At 40.7% G+C, this 22,284-nt stretch overlaps 1 protein-coding gene across 1 annotated transcript in view; it reads right to left on the bottom strand.

Annotated features, from left to right (window-relative positions):
* Positions 1–194: 194 nt before the first annotated feature.
* The window catches only part of mboat2a (membrane bound O-acyltransferase domain containing 2a), a 106,302-nt gene continuing 84,212 nt past the window's right edge, over positions 195–22,284 (bottom strand). Inside the window, exons 6-13 of the mRNA XM_080750748.1 lie at positions 21,317–21,371; positions 18,136–18,319; positions 11,428–11,620; positions 9,126–9,229; positions 8,972–9,036; positions 8,062–8,194; positions 5,822–5,973; positions 195–2,389 (exon numbers count right to left, since the gene is read on the bottom strand). Of these exons, the coding sequence (XP_080606874.1) occupies positions 2,188–2,389; positions 5,822–5,973; positions 8,062–8,194; positions 8,972–9,036; positions 9,126–9,229; positions 11,428–11,620; positions 18,136–18,319; positions 21,317–21,371 (1,088 nt within the window). The 3' untranslated portion in view covers positions 195–2,187. The remainder of the gene's footprint in view (positions 2,390–5,821; positions 5,974–8,061; positions 8,195–8,971; positions 9,037–9,125; positions 9,230–11,427; positions 11,621–18,135; positions 18,320–21,316; positions 21,372–22,284) is intronic.

Genomic DNA, 22,284 nt, shown 5'->3' with positions numbered 1-22,284 from the left:
GTGGTTTCATCTGCAGCTTGTTCTAAAATAAGCTTAAAGTAAACTCCCTCACATGGCAGTGTAGCTTGCCAACAAGCAACACCGTTGTGCTAAGGAGTTCCAAACACTGGGTCGGATCCCATTTGTGGGTCGCGGACACGTTTGTATGGGCCCCTTAACTTTTGGTTTCCTACATTTTGTTAATTGTTATTATTTCAACACATTAAATATATATGTATAATCCCAAAACGATTTCTTTCTCAGGAAAGAAAAATCAAAGAAATTCCACAAATTTGTGAAGTAGTGAAATTAGCTGATCTAAAAGCTCACAACGAGGCGCGAAGCAACGCCTTGTGAGCTTGTAGATCTACTCTTTTCACTAGTTTGGGCAAACGTCTAATTTCTCTTTTGGGTCACGGGCTAAAAAGTTTGGGAACATTGTGTTAACAGAGAAAAAGCTGGAGGATTTGAAAGGCTTAAAAGGTGAGTCACAGACTAAAAGAACACAAGGAACCAGTGTCTTTTACCACAAACCAGTCAAAAATATCACTTTACTCTAAATTAAGTGCACTGCACATGATATAAAATCAGTTGGCACGGCAACTGGGCTTATGAGATACCTGTTAAGATTTGGTACAGAACTACAGTATGTCACATAACTTAATTTCCAAATAAATTACCATTGCAGATTTTCCCAAAGGCAAAATGCTACGAGCTACCTTTTTCCAGAGCGCAGCTGTGTGCCGCTTGACACCACAGTTATGGTTGGAGCTCTGAGAAATCGGTCTACAGCCTGGCCAAGTGTTGTTATACATTGTGCATTCATGTGTAAACTTCATTTTTATGTCCAATTCACTTGTGAAATGTGTGGTCACAATACTTTGTGTAGGATATACGGTAATGACGAAGCATTTAGTGATAATCGACATCAATCAATTTCAAACCAATTTAATAAAACTAAAATGTTTTGTAGGTTTTCCGAACAGGTATTCTGTAATGCTGCATTGTATTTCAAAGTACTGTATTTAATAAATGGCTTGGGATATTTAAGAGGTAAGAAGCCTCAGTTTGACTTGGTTGCGTGTGTGTCGCACACTGGAAATACAGATATACAATCTCATCATCGTGTCAAAGCAACACACGTTGTGAGCTTGTAGGATTGCCAGTTTGTGATGCCTTCACGCAATCAAGTATAATTCAGGCTTTACAGATGCAAGACATTTGAAGACGGGGAAACCTACACAGCCTGAACAACACAAACAAGAAAACAAACGAAACCCTGCAAATAAAAAAAAAAGGCTTTAAAAGAGAATTCAGTAATACAAATCAGCTGATGCAGTGAATAGACAAAAAGACAAAAAAAAAAAAAGCAGCAGACAATGCTAAAATCTTCTGTCAGTGTAAGAGCATGAGAAATGGAAATCTGTTGGTTCCATTGTGACAGGTAGAGTCAACCGATCAAAGAAAAGCGTTTGTGGAGTGGATGTGTCCACTCGGCCTTGTTTATAAAAACACTAACAACGTGAATTCTCCCAAATAAAAGTCATTTAAAAAAAAATAAAGGACGGATAGATGGAGATCAAACGTTTTGAGGATCCTAAGGCCTGTTTGAAATTGGCAGCTGAAGAATAAAGGTTCTTGTTCTTTCAGACAAACATTTTTCTCTTTCTACCCCCTTTTCCTAGCAGAGGTTTGTACCCAGGCAAAAAACCCTCCACATACTTCTACCTTCTACACAGAACACCCAAACATCATAGTGGCGCCACTGCCGCTTGGGCTCTTGCAGTGCCGAGGTCCAAATTCATACCACCTTCCTTCCCCTGGCGAGTACATAGAGGGTTTAAGGCAACTTCAAAGTCAAGTTTGACATTTTCTGCATTTCCGCTCGTGTAATGTAACCGTTATCTCTTAACTCTCACTCATTCACTCACACACGCTCGCTCGCTCTCTCCCTCCCTCCCTCCCTTTCTGTTATCCGTGTCAGAAGAATGAATACTGTCGTCCTCGCTATGGGAAGTTTTGACAGTTTGTTGGCGTGTGTGTTCTCTGTATGCCTGTCGTTAGGATTCTCAGTCTGTTCAGTGTTTTTTTGATTTGTTTTGTTATTTTAATAAACACACATGCCCCACTCCGGCTCTCAGTGTTCATACAGAGTTTCAGGTCAGTGTTTCCTGCTGCTGCTGCTTGCTGCTGATGAAGGACAGAGTCTCATGTGGCTTTCACTTTCTGGTTGCAGTTGTTGTCCGTTGCCGAGTGGTTACTGACGATGTGCTCTGCCTGTAGGCTGTTGGCCTGTAGGCCGTCCTTCTGTTGGCCCTCTTGTTGCTGATTGGCCCGCTGGTGTCTAGGTCTGACAGGTAGAGCCAGCACCAGTAGCAGACATAGCAGATGTATGCAGTAGTACCACGACCTGGATGCAAAGGAGAGATGTGTTATGGTTTCACTTAGGGATGCGGTATCGGTACTCGCAGTATCGGTACTCGCCCCGATACCGGCCTATTTTGCTGTACTCGTACTCGTCCGATATAGCTCACGGCTACCGGCCTATTTTGCTGTACTCGTACTCGTCAGATATAGCTCACGGCAGTGCCAGATACCATTTTTGTTTCAATGTAAATATGTTGGTAACAACATATCAAAAGTCCTAAGACACAGTTTTGTGTCTGTTAGTTCAACTAATGAACAGTGTTTTCACCTTCTCTCACTCTAGGCATGACAACATAATTATTTAAAGCATTTTATTTTGGAGCACCACACACTATTTAATCACTTGTACAGAAACTTAACTTACAGTATCGGTATCCGGTATCGGCAAGTACTCAAATTAAGTACTCGTACTTGGTCAGCAAAAAAGTGGTATCGGGACATCCCAGTAAGTTTCACTTACTGTCTGTATTCATAAAATGTGCATGGGGAATATGCATGGTGCAGTCCGAGGGGTTACCATGATACCAATAACGTTCACAATTTTTATAGCAATACTCGAATACTAAAATGGAACCATTTGTTATTGAAGTACGTATTCTTGGCTGCTATGTGCCAGGATCCACAATGTTAAAATGATTGTTACTAGTGCAGTGCCCGTCTGGGGCCAGAGCACGTGACTGCTTGAAACTGACTGAAACTGGTCGGCTGGTATTGCTGCTTGCAGCTTTGCCGTTTGGCACGCGTGGCTGTTCAGAACCAACAGCGAGTCTGCAGTTCTGGGTAATGGGGAGCAATGGGGAGTTCTTGTAGCGTTCTGGAGAACGATATGCAAAAGATAGATGGACAGACAAGGACGGACAGACAGACATTCCTGTAATTTATAGATATTTATCTGTTTGTGACAAAGGGATTCTGTGTTTGGGGTGTGTACGGTATATCCTCTTATCCACCACATACCATATCAAGTCTCGCACAGTATGAGTTCTGTGTTAAGAGCCATTGACCACTTAGAGTATTACAATATTACAGGACAGGAAAGCATTACAGGACAAAACAATTAGCTTAACGTTACGCGAGGCTCTTGATAAATATAAACCCTCAACTGTACCTCTGTGAAGACTCTCTTCCTTCTCTCACGACCCTCTTTCCTAAATAAGTCTTGGTTTTATAAGTGTGTTTTATATGGTCTTTTATATGGTCTCTGCAGTGACCAATGGCTGATCTAATAGCAGGCCTTCTATGTGCAGCATGACACGCACCCATCATGGGCCTTCATTTCACTGCATTACCCCTGGCTCTGTTAAACCGCTCTTTTATATCCTTCTCATCCTCTGCTCATTAAACTGTCTTGTTAACAGTTTAGAGGCTAACCAGGGGTGCCAGCATGGCGCTATATCCCAACCCAGTGTGAGCTGTAGTTTTATTTGAGCGTTTGACATTAAAATTATTATTTAAAACGCACTGGGTAAAATGTTGCACGGACAGGAAATGGTGCTAGCGCCACCAGCGTATCCCGAGCCAATGCTACAGGACCACGGCACCTCTTGGCTAATCTGACTCGACATAGATATGAAGTTATAATATTCTCTATTGCATTTGGTTAAGCTACTCAGAAGATCTCGGTAGTTCCAGTAAGGGGGTGGCGTTACAACACAGTAGGGCTGCAACTATTGATCATGTTCTCATTGATTACTTTATCAATTATATCAACTAATCGATTACCCTCAAAAGCATTATTTTATACTTGGTTGCACAACGGTATTGTGCAAAGATAGTGGAAGTAGCACATCAACAAGCTCATAATGTGTTGCATCACTATTTTAGATTTGCTATTTTCACTATTTTGGAAATGTTTTGCTTGTAATGTTTATTGCAAACGTAGGTCGCAGTTAACTATGAAAACCGCCACATCTTGTCAGTAACGCCTGTGAAAATCGGCAGATCCTGACAGTAATGCCTGACAGAGCCCTCAATGTCTATACAGTAGCTGACCTATGACATCATGCACATTGTTGTGACATCACATTCTGTCCTTCTCCCTTGTATGCGCATACATGGAGATGTCATCAATATTAAGCCCATAGCTTGGAATGGACATCTTGTGTGAGTCTCATGTGGTCTATAATATAAGACATCTATGATGTCAGACATCAGTCATATCCATATTTGGGAAAGTATTATTAAAAACCAACCGCAACTCGAATCACACACGCAAATGAATTCCGTCCAGTGCGAATTCCGCCCAGCACAACCTTAGGTCGCCCTTAGGCATCTTACTGGTTAATGTATTATTTTATTAAACGGTAGATTATCAGATTTCTTTTTTTTAAGGAAAGAAATCGATTAAATGGATTTGTTGGGTTACCCTTTGCCCTACAACACTCACAGATTGAACGGATTAACTGTTTGCCCTATCTTTGGTGGGATACTATTTTAATGACGTCACGCACACGCCTCTTAACATGCAAACACTACAGGATTTATCAGGTCCAGTGGTGTAAAGTAACATTTACATTTACTTAAGTACTGTACTTAAGCACACTGATTGAGTTATTTGTATTTTACTTGAGCATTTCCAATTTCCAATACTTTTACTTCTACTCCACTTCATCTCAGATCCAAATATTGTACTTTTACTCCACTACATGTATTTGAAAACTTTAGTTACTAGTTTCTTTGCAGATAATAATAATAATTTTGTACTTTTAATCAAGTACATTTAGAATTTGGGACTTGTACTTGTAACTGGTTATTTCTACATTGTAGTATTGATACTTCCAGGCCCATTCCTATCTTAATTCAATCTGGTGTGATACTCGGCAGTCACACGGCAGTCAGCAGCTTTGTGCACTTATGTTTTCTTTTGTTGATCGAATCGATGCATGTGTGCGGGTGCATGCTCCTGGATCTTTGGGCGGACGCCATGGTACTGCATGTAATGAGCAATGCAACACTGCCTACAGATTAACCCAGGGGTTCTCAAACCTTTTTAGGCCGTGACCCCCAAAATAAACATATTTGAACTGGGGACCCCCCACCCTGGCAAGCACTTGGAATTGTAGGTATTACATTTAATGTGACTCGGTTCCACAGATAAATATTGTGAAAATAGCCGATCTACATGCTCACAACGCCTCGCAACGTTCGCCTCTTGCTTACTTAATATTTGACAGTTTGGTATTAAAACGGTCTAGAAAGTCCTTAAATTGTCACTTTAGAAATGTGCAGATACCCTGTATACACTTATACTGTGTGTTGGTTTTTGTTTACCGTTGAGTGAGGAAAAACATTACATTAAGCTAATCATCTGGGCACCCTACAAAATTATTTGGGGACCCCAAGTTTGAGAACCACTGGATTAACCATTGCCCTACTACAACACAGTGAACAGAATAACATTGTGAACTTTTTTTACCTGTAGAACTTAAGTGAGGGTGCCACACCCAGCAGGACAAATGGCACCACTGTGTAAACGATGGCAACCTGAGTCCCCCCCCATGTGATCACATCATATATGCGCTTGTGTGACTCTGAGTTCTGGAAGTGTGGTCTGATGTTGTGTCTTAGCTGAAAAGAAAACAGGAGGGAAAAAATATTATTGCAATGTAATACACATACGGTACTCTATCGTTTGCTATTGCTTATGAATTCTTAATGTACAAGCTCTCTATCACTATCAATCAGTACATGCATGTATATCTGTTCTTTTCCCAATTTTTTCCCTCAAATTATCTAATGCCAATTAATCCTCCCCACATATTTGTTTTGTCAGTGCTGTTGTACCCTACTAGGCCCCTCCATCCTACTCGTCCTGTTCAACACCCCTAACTGAGAGGCACCGCCCCAGCCTGTAGGGGTCACTAGTGCAGCGAAAAAGACTTCCCTCCGCACCCGGCTTCCTTCCCCTGAACACTTAGAAAGCTAGACACACCGTGGTGGATTCAACAGGTACTTTAACACCGTGCCACCCAAAAGCACAATTTCTCTTTTTCAATGTAGCAGGATTGTTTTCATGGAATACAGTCAACTTTAAATTGCACATCATCATGACTATACAGTATAACAACATCTGACAAACAAATCCAGTAAAGTGACCCGAATCTCAATTCGGAAAAAGCTCTGAGCATTAGAAGCAGAGACATCGACAGCACAAGTCTAAAAGCAAATTGGCGTTTTTTCCCATTTTGTCTGTCTTATTGCATAGCTTCTCTCTCTATGGCTCTTAAAAAATCAAACCCAAGTTTGAAGTGAGCGGTGGTGCCTGCACGTGTGTGGGGGTGGGGGTGTGTGTGCGTGTGCGTGCGTGCGTGCATGTGTGTGTGTGTGTGCGTGCGTGCGTTGCTCACCCAGCTGGAGTGTGTGTGTGTGTGTGTGTGGGGGGGGGGGTGTGCGTGTGCGTGTGCGTGAGAGAGAGAGAGAGTGTGAGCCATACTTGCTCACTCAGGCCCCAACTGGTTGCAGACAGTTGATGCTCAGGGTAAGCTAGACTCAACAGCACCTCTCTGGTCACCCAGAGGTACTGAGGCTACATACACCTCAGGCTACAGACAGACAGACAGACAGACACACACGGATACACACACGGCCACGCTATGGAGACGGTGTGACCACCGCTCAAAAAGCTACACAGAGATCTATCAGGGAAAGGAGCCGTAAGGGCAGCGGGCAAAGTTTAATGGTTTAACTGGGTTTGGGTCAGCGGCCACTGTGTCCTCCTGAAGGTAATGAAACACCCACCCACCCACTCATAAGCTGTTATCATGTTACTTCTTTTTTCTCGGTTTATTGGCTTTTCTGACTTTATTGATAGTTCAAGTGAAGATCAACAGGAAAGAGGGAGAGAGAGAGATGGGGAGTGACATGCAGCAAAGGTCGTCGGGAAAGGGACTTGAACTCGAACTCGCGACACACTTTCAGGTATCAGAGCCTATGTGGTATGCGCCTGGACCGCTAGGCCAGCGGGCGCTCCATCATGTTACCTTGATTGATTTGGCCCTGTCTTTGTTCTCCCAAGAAGCTGCATGATCATTATTTAGGTCTAAAATGATCCTTTTCATTCTCACTATTCTCCCAAAAAAGATCATACTTGGCAAGACATAAGAGAGTTGTTCAAAAAGTCCCCATGAAAAAATAAATAAATAAAATACATTTGTACAATTTACCATTCACCATCTCCCAGACAGTAACAGATCATTCTATACACCATCAGAGTTTGTTTCATTTAAACAAATAGGTTGGCTTAATTTGATCTTTGGTGTACTATGGTGTTGCTCTGTGATTTTCAAGCAAATAACAATTAGGCCTCCTCTGTTTCCCATAGAAAGGAGATGGCATTCACTGCTGACCCCCCCCCCCCCCTCTTCTACTCATCATGCTGTTTGCATTTCTGTCTAATGAAGTCAAAGGCTGCCAAGTGAGTACCATAGCGCTAGACATATTATAGCCTAGTATGGAGGATTTCAAACCTTTTGTGCCAAAGGCACAAAAGCTCAAGGCAGACCTGTATTCATATCAATGCAAAATAACATGTTTTCAATATTTTCCTATGGTATAGAATGAGTGTGCACAAAGTAAAAGGAAATTCATCACACTTTGTCACAAAATCCCATGGCACAGCTGGATAGCTGGTCTTGTGTGTGTCTCGTGTGTACTCACTGCACGTGCAGCCATAGTCATGGCAATTCCAGTGAGGAAGGTCAGGTAATATCCAGGGTACACCCCATGCCACATGGCTGACAGGATGAAGGTGGCTGCGGTAGGGTTGATGGGACAGCGCTCATAGCATACCCTGGAGAGAGAAATCCAGGATCAGATTACACATCTTAACTCAGGGGTCTTCAATGTTTTCAGGCCGAGGACTCCAGAAAGAGGTGAAGCAAGGACCCCCACAACCTCTTCATAGATTCCATATAGTTTCATCTATTGACAGCGCAATCATCTGTGTATTTTGGATTCATGTCAATTTGTGTTTTCAGATATTTAACCATTTGAACCGCATCAATACTTAATAAACTTGAACTTTCACTCTCTTTTCTCCCTCTACACCAAACCTCTTTGCCGAAAATAGCCGATCTACAGCGTTGTGAGCTTGTAGATCTGCTATTTTTGGCTAAAGTTTTCAGAATATGGACACTAGGAAAGAAAAAAAAAACTTCTATCACACAAAAATTTGGAGGATCCCCTGTAGTAACTCTGAGGACCCCCTAGGGGTCCCGGATCCCCTGTTGAAGACCCTTGTCTTACATGTTAAAATCCTTAGTTAAAGGAGTATTTCAACCAAAGAATTACTTGAGTTTGGGTTGAATATTTGTATCACGTGCGACCAAATGGTATTATTAGCATACGCTCGCTATGCCACAGAGGTATGAACACCACAACAGCCCTAGTTTTTGGTTCAGCAAAGTCAATACATAATGTAATCTTCTGTGTTTTACAACCCCCTGCTGCAAATGCATAAAATAAGATGTGGTTGTCCCAGAGGTGAGGTGGTCCTTTAAATAAGGTGTGCAATTTCACAAACCTATCTGGATTATGCAGGCAGGGTTCTGTAGTATAGATGAGTTACCTTTTTAGCCAAAGAGCTGTCTGGATATTCCAGTTGTCCAGGAACATCTTGAAACTGGTGGCAAACTGCAATTGAAACCCAAAGGAAATAATATTGGCATGTATTTTATAACACTTTGATCAGAATATGACTGGACTTATAAAATGATCCTGACCTCAATGTCTAGAATTCTGATATTTGACACCAAGTCCCATCGGGGGGAGCCATCTTTATTGTAGCCATTGAAGCCAAATCCTGCTGCATTGTTGATGGCATCAGCTGCAGAAATAAAGGAGGATTTCTTTTTTTAGAGTAGTACAAAATATTTTAGTTCATGCATTCACAAGCTGAGTGATAGTGGGAATATCTGATGAGAATATGGTTGACATGGTTGGAGAAAAAGAGATTTGAGTACAAAACAGCAAAAATGTCTCTACTGATATGGAGGCTTGTTGTTCATCATGTATACACTAGAGGGAGGTGTAACACAATTTAACCATGAAAGGAAAAGTCTTCCCTTTTCACCTCAGAATAAGCACTGCAACAACTGTCAAGTAGTATGAAAGAAAATATATATGTACAAAACATTTAACAATGGACTATGAAACACTAACATGGAAAAGTCATAATGTTGCAGAAAAATAATCAATATTCAAGTGCCAGCCAAAGTGAATCAACCTCTTTATCAAATTCACATCAACCATATTCAACCAAAACTTCATCATCATCATGTCATTTTCAGACATGGTCGGTCATGCATGGGTATCAACTTATGTTGATGCATCGAATATTCAAATAATCGTTATTAATAGACTTATAGTGATAAAATGTCATTTTGGTCACTTTTGGCCATCCCTATTAATTAATGTATGTATTATTTTCCCATAAGTTAATGCCCTATACTTTGCCACATAAATGTAGTGGAAAAAATGGCCAATCTACAAACTCACAACGTGTCACATCGCAGATCTGTTATTTTTGCTATTTTCCATACAGTCTGTTCTCGAGATACGCAGAGACTTCTCGCATTCATTGTAAGATTAAAAAGTCCTTAAATTGTCACTTTAGAAATGTGCTGATACCTTCTATACACTTAAACTGTATGTTGGTTTGTTTACTGTTGAGTGAGAAAACAATGTTGCACATTAAAGGAGTAGTTCACCCCCAAATTGACTTTTTTTCTATTGATTAGTCACGCCATGGAGATAAGTTCAATAATATTTTTTGGTTTTTGTCACATTCCTAAGACAAAAATTTGATTCGAGTAAATTTACCCCCATTGATTCCGGATGGGGACCTGTTTCAAAACGGGTCCCCATCCGGAATCAATGGGGGTAAATTTATTGTTATCACATTGCGGTTTACAATGTGGAAGCAAATGTACAAATGACAACAAAGATATCATGAGAGGCTATCAAAAACAAAAGTGAATTGATTTGTGGCGACAAAAATATGCAACTTGAACTGTGTGCAAATGTGAAACACATTTGTAACTCTTCTGCTCTTTGAAAGCATCTACAGTTGATTTCAACAACCTATTGATGCATGAGCATGCACATTCTTTGTAGACTGGCTAACAGATGGTTCTCTGATCGTTTGGGTCATTTCCCAGGGCAATGGTTAAAAAGAGGAGGTTTACATCAGTTCAGAATGTTCAGAACAGCTGTGTTATTGTTCGCAGCAGTGGTTCTCAATGTGAGGTCTGGGGACCTCCAGGGGCCACCAGCAAAAATAGCTACAATACCATAGAAATGTACAAGTTTAACCACTTTAAACCATGTTATACTTGTGCCATTCAAAAATAGCCTATCTACAACTTCACAACGCATTGCGGTGCGACATGTTGTGAGGTTCTAGAGCTGCTATTTTCAACAACATTTTGTTGATTTTTCATTACATTTTTTGGGGGGGAGAACTGGTTTACAGACTGGAAGCGTCCACATTATGGGCGGTAGATTCTACCAGGGGCGTCACAAGGGGGGGAAAAGTGGGACTGAGTTACCAGGGCCCAAGGTGGAGGAGCCTTAATTATTTGATACTTTAGTTATTGAAGAATAGCAGATATACAAGCTCACAGCGCGGCACAGAGTTCCACGCTGCAAGCTTGTAGATCTGCTATTTTTGAAAAGTCGTGAAAATGTGTGCAAATCTTTGAATATATGTATTTTATATTTTTCTAAGCGAACATTTGTAACTAAAATTTTCCTTCTGGGAACTAGGGAGCTTTTGCTCCCTGGAACTAAATATTTTGAGATGGGGGTCCGTGGCCAAATACATATCATTTTGGGGATCCTTCACATGAACATTTTTCAAAAAAAATAGCAGATCTACCAGCTCGCAGCTCTGTAAGCTTGTACAGTACATCTGCTATTTTTCAATAGTTAAAGCACAAAATAATGCGTAATAATGCTTTCCCAGTCTAAATCTTTTGCCCAGAATTTGGTGCGATGCTACCGTTCACATCGTCTCAGACTCACTCAACGTCCAGAAGAAGTAGTACTTGGGCCTCAGCGCCAGCATGGCCACATAGAGGTAGATGACCTTCAGGTGGAAGGGTGTGGACGAAATGAAGCCATCGTCTATGGCGCGCTCCACTGGGACCAGCGAGGACAGGCACAGGTACACCGCCAGGGAGATGGCACACGTGCACAGTTTGGATATTACATCATTCTGGGAGGAAGGGAGGGAGAGAGGGAGGGAGAGAAAGAGCACTTAAGTTTCAACTTGGCAAACAAAAGCAGGGTGTCTGTCCGTTGTGCTACACAGTAAAATGCTCAGTGTCAACTAATTTGCTGCCCCCTCCCGAGTTTCCCAAGTTATTCCTGTACTCCTAGCCGCCACGCCAGAGTTATCCGAGTTTTGCACATCTTTTGAAAAAAAATAAAAATAATAAATAAATATATATATATATATATATATATATATATTAACACTTATGTTGCAATGATTTTTTCCGGCCAATGTCCCGCGTTGCCATGGTTACCATAGACTTCCATGTAATTGTGCAATTGTGTAAAAAGTGCACGCCCATGCCTAGATGATGCACCACGTGTGTGCAGGCTGTTCACAGCTTTCAAACAAAAAAATCCGCTTGGAAATCCGTTCAGGCATTCATGATTTATGAGCCATGTTTGAAAGAATGGGTTGGTATGGGGGTTAAACATGCAATTTCGCGATCGCGATCATGCCTAACACATTTCTGGAGGTCCAAAAAAAAAATTTGAATTTTTCTTTTTTTGAAAAAACGTTTCTTTTTTTTTTTTCAAAAACGGCCCAAACTCGGGAAACTCGGGGTTGGCACAGCACTAGTACCAATACAAACTCGGGAAACTCGGGGTTGGCACCAGATGTGTTAAGGCTGGGACTTTAACTGATTAATTGTGATTAATTAATTACAGAAAATTAACGCGATTAAAAAAATTAACGCATTTTAATCGCACTTAGTTTTTGCACCACATAACCTTCTGTTTCGGGCTTACCGATAATAGCGATGCACCAACCAAGAAGAGACAACAAACGCAAAGGGAGAAGTAGCCGATCAGAGCGCTTTGCTTGGCCCAGTGGATGCGAAATTTAGATCACTTGTTGATTCACTTGTAGAACAAAATGTGTTTTACTTGAAAAAAATGCTTCTCAGGTCAAATATCGATGTGCGATTAAAATGCGAGCCTGTAATTAATTAGATTAAAATGTTTAATCGCATCCCAGCCATATATATATATATATATGTGTGTTGGACCTCCTTCTATCTACTAGGCGCGATCGCGAAATTGCATGTTTGACCCCCATACCAACCCCATCTTTCAAACATGGCGGCCATGTTTGTTTACATTTGAAGAAAACATAATGGCTGCTATCTCATGAATGCCTGAACGGATTTCCAAGAGGATTATTTTGTTTGAAAGCTGTGAACGGCGTGCACTCAGGTGGTGCATGATATATGCATGGACGTGCATGATCCATGCACTATGAATTACTTGGAAGTCTATGGAGACTTGTGGCATACAGGGACTTTGGCAGCCATTTTTAAAATGCAGCGAATTAGCTAATCTATCATCCATTTGTAACCGAGTGTCTACAAACAAACAAGAATATTTTCCCAGAGCATAGCCTGATTTGTCAGAATTCCTTGTTCCGTTGTCTCACTCTGAAGGGGTCAAAGAAAGGCTATTTTATTGTATTTTTTACCTTGCACATCTGGTTACATTTGGTAATTTGAAATAAGGCAGAGTTATTTGTGTTTTGTTCAGAGCACAGACCTAAAAAAAGACTGTTTATTAAATATTGATGATGATAGTTAATAAAACTGTTTAAATACGATGTATGTGCTTTGTTATGGTCCGACCGAAAGTACATTATGTCAGGAGATATAGTCGGCCCACCCTTGGGTGTTTTAACCCATTCAGAATGGGTACACATTATTGTGTATTATTATTTTATGCTTTAACTACTGAAAAATAGCAGATATACAAGCTCACAGCGTGGCACCGAGTGCCGCGCTGCGAGCTTGTAGATCTGCCATTTTAGAAAAATCGTGAAAATTTGAATTTTGTCCTGATTCTATAAGTGTCTTTTGAATCCTCCTAGGGTTTTTTCTATGTCAGCAATCTGGCTAGCCATCGTCAAAGAAAAGGTCCTTTTCACTTAACTCATACCCTGCCAAAAAAGACGTTTCTATAATAAAAACGTCTTTTTAACTATGGACCTCCCTGCCAGACGTCTTCTGGACGTCTTTTTTAAATAAATAATTAAAAAAGAAATATATATATTAAGGCTGGGACTTTAACTGATTAATTGCGATTAATTAATTACAGAAAATTAACGCGATTAAAAAAATTAACGCATTTTAATCGCACTTAGTTTTTGCACCACAGAACCTTCAGTTTTGGGCATACTGATCATAGCGATGCACCAACCAAGAAGAGACAACAAACGCAAAGGGAGAAGTAGCCGATCAGAGTGCTTTGCTTGGCCCAGTGGATGCGAAATTTAGATTTAAAAAACTCACTCGTTGATTCACTCGTACAACAAAATGTGTTTTACTTGAAAAAAAATGCTTCTCAGGTCAAATATCGATGTGCGATTAAAATGTGATTAATTGCGATTAATTAATCACAGAGCCTGTAATTAATTAGATTAAAAATGTTAATCGCATCCCAGCCCTAATATATATATATATTTATTTATTTTTTGAAAAAAAAAATGTTGGACCTCCAACAGTGTACTAGCCATGATCGCGATCGCGAAATTGCATGTTTAACCCCCATACCAACCACATCTTTCAAACATGGCAGCCATGTTTGTTTACATTTGAAGAAAACATAAGGGCTGTTTTCTCCTGAATGCCTGAACGGATTTCTAAGCGGATTTTTTTGTTTGAAAGCTGTGAAAAGCATGCACATGCATAGTGCATGATCTGTGCACGAATGTGTGCACCAGCGTGCACACTATCTTTTTAACCCTTTGTTGGCGAAACGGCAATATAAGAGGTCCCACTTTAAATATGGCACAGACTGAGTGTTAACTGGAGCTCAGTTAGTCTGTTCTTGAGAGACTACTATGTCAGTGGTTTTCATGTGAAGGACCCCCAAAATGTCCACGGGCCCCCATCTAAAAATATTTAGTTCCAGGGACCACCCAGAAGCAAAATTTGAGTTACAAACATTTGCTTTAAAAATACATACAAAGATGTGCACAGATTTTCAAGACTTTTTCAAAAATAGCAGATCTACAAGCTTGCAGCGCTGCACTCGGTGCTGCGCTGTGAGCTTGTATATCTGCTATTTTTCAATAGCTAAAGCATTCAATAATTCTATGCCTAAATATTTTCTAATGTGGCCCCCTTTGAAAAGAGTTTGGACACCACTGTCATATTCTGAGCTAGAGAGATCATATGAAGGTTCATGCCCATTTGTTGTGATCTGATGAAGACTCAGACAGACAGAGAGTGAGCAACACGGGTGCTCCCCAAGGCATTGTGCTGTCAGCCTGTCTCCCTTCCTGTTCACCGTCTACACCTCTGACTTCTCACCTCTAGGACCTGTCAGCTCCAGAAGTGTCCGGCTCGTCAGCTCCATCACAAGTGACAACACAAGTGAGCACGACAACGTGCTGAGGGACTTTGTGAGGTGGGGTGAGGTGAACTGCGTCTGGCTCAATGCCAGCAAGACCACATTTATCGCAGGAGCAAAAGGGTCCCTTCCATAGTGTAATTTATTTGGTGTGTGTTACAGGATGCTGCAGATGTGCTATAGGTCAGTAATGGCATAGCCTGGCATAGCCAAACTAATATCACAGCGTAGATATCTCTCTATGGAACCTACATTTTCAAGGAGCGGATAAAAAAGTATGTCTGGTGATAAACCCACCATATTTGCATACTGGGCCCTGATTGGTCCTATTCTATAGTGACAATTCATTTAAATATTCATAATTGATAAGCTTCGGCTTCAGCCCGTAACTTTCCGGACAAAATGTATTTGTTGATGGGGCGTTTAATTCGTGTTCCGTCTGCGGAGTGGACGCTTCTAATTCGCGTTCTGTCCGTGGAGAGGACGCGTCTGCGGTCCTGGGCGCTCTGGGAGCTCGCCCTCCCTCCCATTTAGATCATTTTCACAAAACTTTGGCTATTTTCTAAAATAAAAACTATTTTAGTGCCAATGCGTTTGAACTTTTAAAGTAAAACATTTAAAACAGGACTTCTATTTGTTTTTGTAGAGTTACTTACAGAGTATTTCTGCATTGTGGTATTGCTACTTTTACTTAAAGGCCCGCTGACACACCCCGAAATTATAATAGAATGATACAGTAGGTCACGTGGTCCCTCTGAAAACGGTCTGAAACAGTCTGAAACTCATGTCACAGTGTAATCTGCCCCTCGCTCCCCAACAACAGCTGACCAGTACAGTAAGTAATCTAAGTACAGTCAATTCATTTGATTGACTTATAATTGCGCATTCCCACAATGACACCATAAAAATATGAACTCATATTTTAAGATGACTTTTTAAAGTGACAGTACCCCTTTAGGTGACAGTACCCCTTTAAGTAAAAGGAAAATCTGAGTACTCAGAGCGAGGGCACGTCTTCAGAGAAAAGAATGCTCTCAGATCTTAAATTATTAAAACAGAAGAAGGATTAAAGGGATTCACTACATTGACTACATTAAAAACCCTCTCTCTCTCCCTGGGAAGACAAATAAAAACTAATAGCCTGGCAATAACACAACACAACTGTGAAGAGGAACAAACTAATTATAATCACCCTGCACCATAGGGGGGCTTTTAGTTTTGATAGGTTTGTCACAAAGTTTACCCAAGCATGCACTTAAAGGCTAACGGGATACCCTAAAGTCCCAATTTAGGATCTTCAAAGTATAAAAATCACAGTATATTCTAATACATTGCTGGGGAATTTAATTTGAAAAAAGGAAAATATGTTTTTCTACAAATGTTTCTTCCCTTCCAGCATAAACTAATTTATTTTACTGTAACTAAATGTTTATAGACATCCCCAAATTAAATAATTTACAGCTTTCCCCCCTCAAAAAAAGTTACAAAGCAGTTTTGAATTTATATTCTTTCAAAATAAAAACATTGACATAAATAAAAACATTGCCTTGAGTTTTGTGCGTGCGTGCGTGCGTGCGTGCGCGCGCGTGCGTGTGTGTGTTTGGAAGAGAAAATGCCTTGAATGCCTTGAATCTGCCTTGAATCTGACAGCCAACACTATACAATATGCATTTTTATCCAGATGGCCAAGACATGGCCCATATCCGTGTGGCTGGTTCGGATAGGGATCTCCATGTATGGGCATAAAAGATATTGTATGTTGTTGTGATGTCATGGGAACCACTCTGACAGAATCCCTTTTATGCCCATATATGGAGATCCCTGATGTCATCAATATTAATCCCATATCTAACAGGACTTCATATGGGAATGCCCATATATGGAGGAAGACAGCCCATATATGTGCGGCTGGTTCAGACAGGGATCTCCATGTATGGGCATAAAAGGGATGTAGTATATACAGTACATGGATCTCCATGGGTAACTGGTCCGATATACATCACTGGCCAGATGGCCAAGAATTGGCGCGGTCGCATGTCGCCCTGAGTAGGGATGTCACAATTATTACATAATCGTCATAATCGTTTCCATGTTGAAAATTTTTCATATATATCTTTTTAAAGTGAAAAATAGTGGAAATAGCAGATCTACAAGCTCACAATGCGTTGCATCGCGGCGCGTTGTGAGCTTGTACATGTAGATCACGATTTCCACTATCAATGTTCTTTTTTTAACTCTTTGAGTGCCACCCCTTTCACCACTAGAGGGCGCCCAGTGGCCATAGAAAATCCCATAGAGATATGCTGGTATATGCAGAAGCCCTGCAGCCATGACTTGCCTGAACACTTTCCTTTGTGCATGTACAGGAAGAGGATGAAGTTAGCTTGAAGTTAGCTATTGGCTACCAAGCATTTTAGAAGCCTTATTTTCGTCAACTTAGCCATGATTAAACCTTGCACACCTCATGCATGGGAAAAAAACAGAGAAGAATGAGCTCTAAAAAATCCAATGCAATCCTGGATTGAATTGGAGTGGATTTGTGCAGTTTGTTCACAGCTTTCAAACAAAAAAATCCGATTGGAAATCCGTTCAGGCATTCTTGAGATAATCGCCATTATGTTTTACATGTTATGTAAACAAACATGGCTGCCCTGTATGTTAGATGGGGTTGTATGGGGGTGGAACATGCAAAATCGCGATTGAAATCATGTTCACCAGATTTGATGGGGTCAAAAAAAAAAAAAAAAAAAATCAAAAAAAAAAAATTCAAAATTTTTTTTTATTTTTTTTTTTAAAGCCGAACTTGTTCGGGATCGGCACTCTGCGATACGCTAATAAAGCCGAACTAGTTCGGGATTGGCACTCAATGAGTTAAGTATAAAGGTTGTCAAATATGTCAGTAATTTATTTGCACATTTAGGTAATGTGTCATATCTACCATGTGCAACTTAAAGCCTAAAAGCCAAACAGAAATGTAATTGTCAACGACAAAAACACGTTAAATCGTTAATCGCAATTATTTGGGTGACGATTAATCGTCATGTAAAATGTCCTAATCGTGACAGCCCAAGCCCTGAGGCGTCTTACTAGTTAGTATAGGGCAGCGTGTAGTACCTTAGACGAGGGCTCGCTGTGCTTGTGCTTGCCGTTCTCCATGCCGTTGACCTCCAGGTGGCGGGGCTGGTAACCACTGCCCTCTATGAAGGCCATGTAGTCCTTGTAGGAGCAGCTGGGCCCGGCCAGGATACCCATGAAGTTACAGTTGTAGCTCAGGTACTCCAACAGGTTGGGCATCCGCCTGCAGCAAGCACAAGAGCAACACTTAAGCCAACTAGTCCATTCAATCCATAATTAAAAACAAATTTGAAATATATATATACAGTATATCGTCGTTGTCGACTCGAGTAGAAACCTTGTATGTCCGAAACGTTACTTTTTTTGGTTACTATTTTACAAACGATTTAAAATAGTGAAAATAGCCGATGTACAAGCACACAACGCCTCGCGATTGTGATGTGCTTGCAGATCTGCTATTTTCACTACTTTTGTGTGACACTTTTGTATGATGAATTAGGGCTTTAATTGACCAAAAAACATACACATTTGAAACTTGGAGATACAATTTCTTTTTTCTTTTTTTTTGATAATTTAACAAAATAATTGTTTAGTAATCAGTTGCTATTTTGGGCATGTAATTATAGGGGAAAAAAACATTTCAACAATTTTCAAAAACAGTGATGTACAAGCTAAATCTGCTAATTTCACTATTTTTGCACAACAAATATAATCGATTCATTGCTATATCTAAATATTTTTCTTGTAAGATATTCTCGATTATTCTATGAATCGAAAAAGTATTCGATAGGAAAAAAAAACACTCAGAAAATAATCAATAGTTGCAGCCCCAACAAGCATGTCCACAAGGAAGCAGACATAAATACCATAGAGAACAGGAAACTGTTTAAGAAAATGTCTGATTGGAATGAGAAAGAGAGACTTTTCAAAAATAGCAGATCTACAAGCTCGCAGCGTGGCACTCGGTGCTGCGCTGTGAGCTTGTATATCTGCTATTTCTCAATAGCTAAAGTATAAAATAATTCCAGGCCCCTGCCTCCACCTTGCCATGGTAACTCAGTCCCACTCCCCCCCCCCCCCCCCTCTTGTGACGCCCCTGCTTGTACGACGACAGCGCTCATATTTTCCTGAGCCGGTTGAGTGGCTCTGGCTCCTTCCTGCCAAATGCAGCCTTCTGGAAGGTCCTAGTGAACAGTCGAAACACGGCTATCTCAGAGCTAGCTCGCTATCTCACAACAAACCATGGCTTTTCTGTTATTATAAAACATGGGAGTTTAAAACAGCGTAACACCTTGTAGGGCCATATGAGCAGCTTGGCTAGCTCCACTGATTCATGTGCTGAAAGGACACAGTGTTTTTTATCTTTTATGGGAATCTTCCGGAGAGATTCATTACAGTCCGCAACTCCCATTCTCTGGATCTGTACTACTGCCATGGAAACAGTCAAAAATAAATTTACCTCGCCGACTTCTATAAATGTTCCATGGAATTTACAGCACAATTACGTGGATTGTTCACTTTCATTTCATCCCGCAGTTCTTCTACTGTTCTCTCTATCAGTAGGTTACAACACCTTCCTGTCAGCTCACCAATCACAACCAAATATTTTTTTTTTATTGCCAGGCACATAAGAGGAATTTGTCTCTGTGAAGTGAAGAAGGCAGTAGGGCTGCAATTGATGATTTTCGTAGCAATTGTTCTGTGAACTACTGGTTTGATCAATCGAATAATCGAGAAGGAGCTTTTCTTTTTTATATCAACGAATTGACATGAAAAAATTTGAACATTTTAAAATAATCTACTAAATTGATTAGTATGATTAACCACTCGTTTTATTCTTTGTTGCGCAAAAAATTTGAAAATAGACGATTTACAAGCTTGCGACAAGTCACATTGTGAGCTTGTAGATCGTCTATTTTCACTATTTATGAAAATCTTGACAAAGAAAAAATATATAAATATTTTTCTCACACAAACTCAATTATTTTTATTTGATCTTTATTTATACGGGTGAAATCCCATTGAGATACAAGAGCTCTTTTATCAGGGAGTCCTGTTCAGGGTAACAGCAGTAAAAAAAACTAACATAAACATCTACATAAAAAAACTAACATTTAAAATACTATAATAAAGAGTGCAGCAGTGTCATAAGGCAAAAGACACAGAGCACCAAAAGAAGCATATAATAACACCAAAAGAAGCAGCTGCACTGACCGATGGAGTAAACTTTTAAGACCTAACCTTAAGCTTCATATCTGGTATGCAAAAGATTATAAGCTGCAACGGCAGCGCACCTGGCGGCTCCTATGCCAAGTTCAGTTTGAGCATTAGGTACAGTGTAAGAGAGGGAGTCGCCTGAACGTAAACTGTAGTTACTGGTTTGGTGTGAAGCAAACTCAAGGATGGATTTCTAAATAAATCAATGCCAGTTTGTGAGTCTACAGTACGTGAGGCAAATGAAAACCATCCAACTCTGGCATACAAGAAGGGGCGTCACAAGGGGGGGAAAAGTGGGACTGAGTTACTATGGCCCAAGGTGGAGGGGCCTTAATTCTTTTATACTTTAGCTATTGAAAAATAGCAGAAATACAAGTGGATCTGCTATTTTTGAAAAGTTGTGTGAATATGTTTATGTATGTATTTTTTAAGCAAACATTTGTAACTCAAATTTTGCTTCTGGGGGGTCCCTGGAAATACATAATTTTGAGATGGGGGTCCGTGGCCAAATACATATCATTTTGGGGGTCCTTCACGTGAAAAGGTTTGAGCACCACTGACATAGAAGGATTTGAAATATTCAAAGACTTGCACAAATTTTCCAAGATTTTTCAAAAATAGCAGATCTACAAGCTCGCAGTGCAGCACTCTGCGCTGTGAGCTTGTATATCTGCTATTTTTCAATAGTTAAAGCACAAAATAATGCGTAATAATGCGTTCCCAGTCTAAATGAATATTCATGGGGGCCCCGCAGTGAATCTTGTATCCCAGGGCCCAGAATTTGGTGCGACACCCCTGCATACAAGGTGCAATGGTGAGCAAGAAACCGCGACAGCCTGTGACAAACCTCAGTCAGGGCACTGTTGGCAGTGGCATGCATGTTAAATAAGATCAGCATAATCCAGTAAGGGAAAGAATGCAGCCTCAACCAGCATTTTCTTAGGCCACAATTAATCAGATTTTTTTTCATCTGGTGCAGTAAAAACATACCTGAGTCACATACCTGACTGCTAGGTATTTCTGACTTGGGGTCAGTTGCTCCTCCTTCTTGGCCAAACCTAATGAGAAACACAACAAGAAAAAGAGCGGCTTGTTACCTTGTTACAAGCAAACCATGAAGAAATGTAAATTGCGTTGGGGTTTTTATGATATTGTTTTTGCCAATTGTTGCTTTATTAGACAGGAGATTTTAACTCCATGTTCTCACGACGACGAGGAGAATCAGTGTACTGGCTGCACCACCGTACACCACCAAAATTGTGTTTAATTTGAGAGATGGGTGCAAAGATTTACCGGTTCAAAACAAAGACCTTTTTCTTTGACTTTGTCTACAGATTGTCTTAATGAGAAAGCAGGAAAGACCTGAGTTAACAATGGTGGACTGAGAGGAACAGGAAGACAAGAAAATCCATCAATCCACTAAGACACTGCCAACTGCTGATAGTGAAGTGCCCTTTCATCATGGGGACCAGAACACTGTCCCACAAGGTCCATTTTCTTCTCCACAAAAATAACTTTTCAACTGTACTTCAAGTTTAAAATGATACTAAATATATTTTTTTAAGTGTCAAAATAAATTCCAAATATTCTCAAATTATCTCGCGGCACCCCTGGACTGCCGTCACGGCACCCCAGGGTGCCCCGTCACCCACTTTGAAAACCCCTGCCCTATAGAGTGGAAAAATCAACGAGCACTCAGCAATAACAATAAGGGACAGGGGGGGACGACAAAGGGCTGTCCACGCCATCGACACATGAACCCGGCGAGCAGGGGTCATCTCCATAGCAGCACACAGGGGTCGGGGTAAAGAATGAATGTGTGAGACTGTGTGATGTGATATGTGTTATTATTACTGGGCCCCTCCGGCAGAGTTAGCCGAGGACAGGGGGGGGATGGGGGAAGTTACATAACCTCATTAGAACCCATCATTTAACACTGAGAGGAATGTTTACTGCTCACAGGCCCAGGGC

This window comes from Nannobrachium achirus (genome assembly GCF_963921795.1).
Source record: "Nannobrachium achirus genome assembly, chromosome: 20".
Classification (NCBI taxonomy): Eukaryota; Metazoa; Chordata; class Actinopteri; order Myctophiformes; family Myctophidae; genus Nannobrachium; species Nannobrachium achirus.
This window is presented reverse-complemented; position numbering and strand designations above follow the sequence as displayed.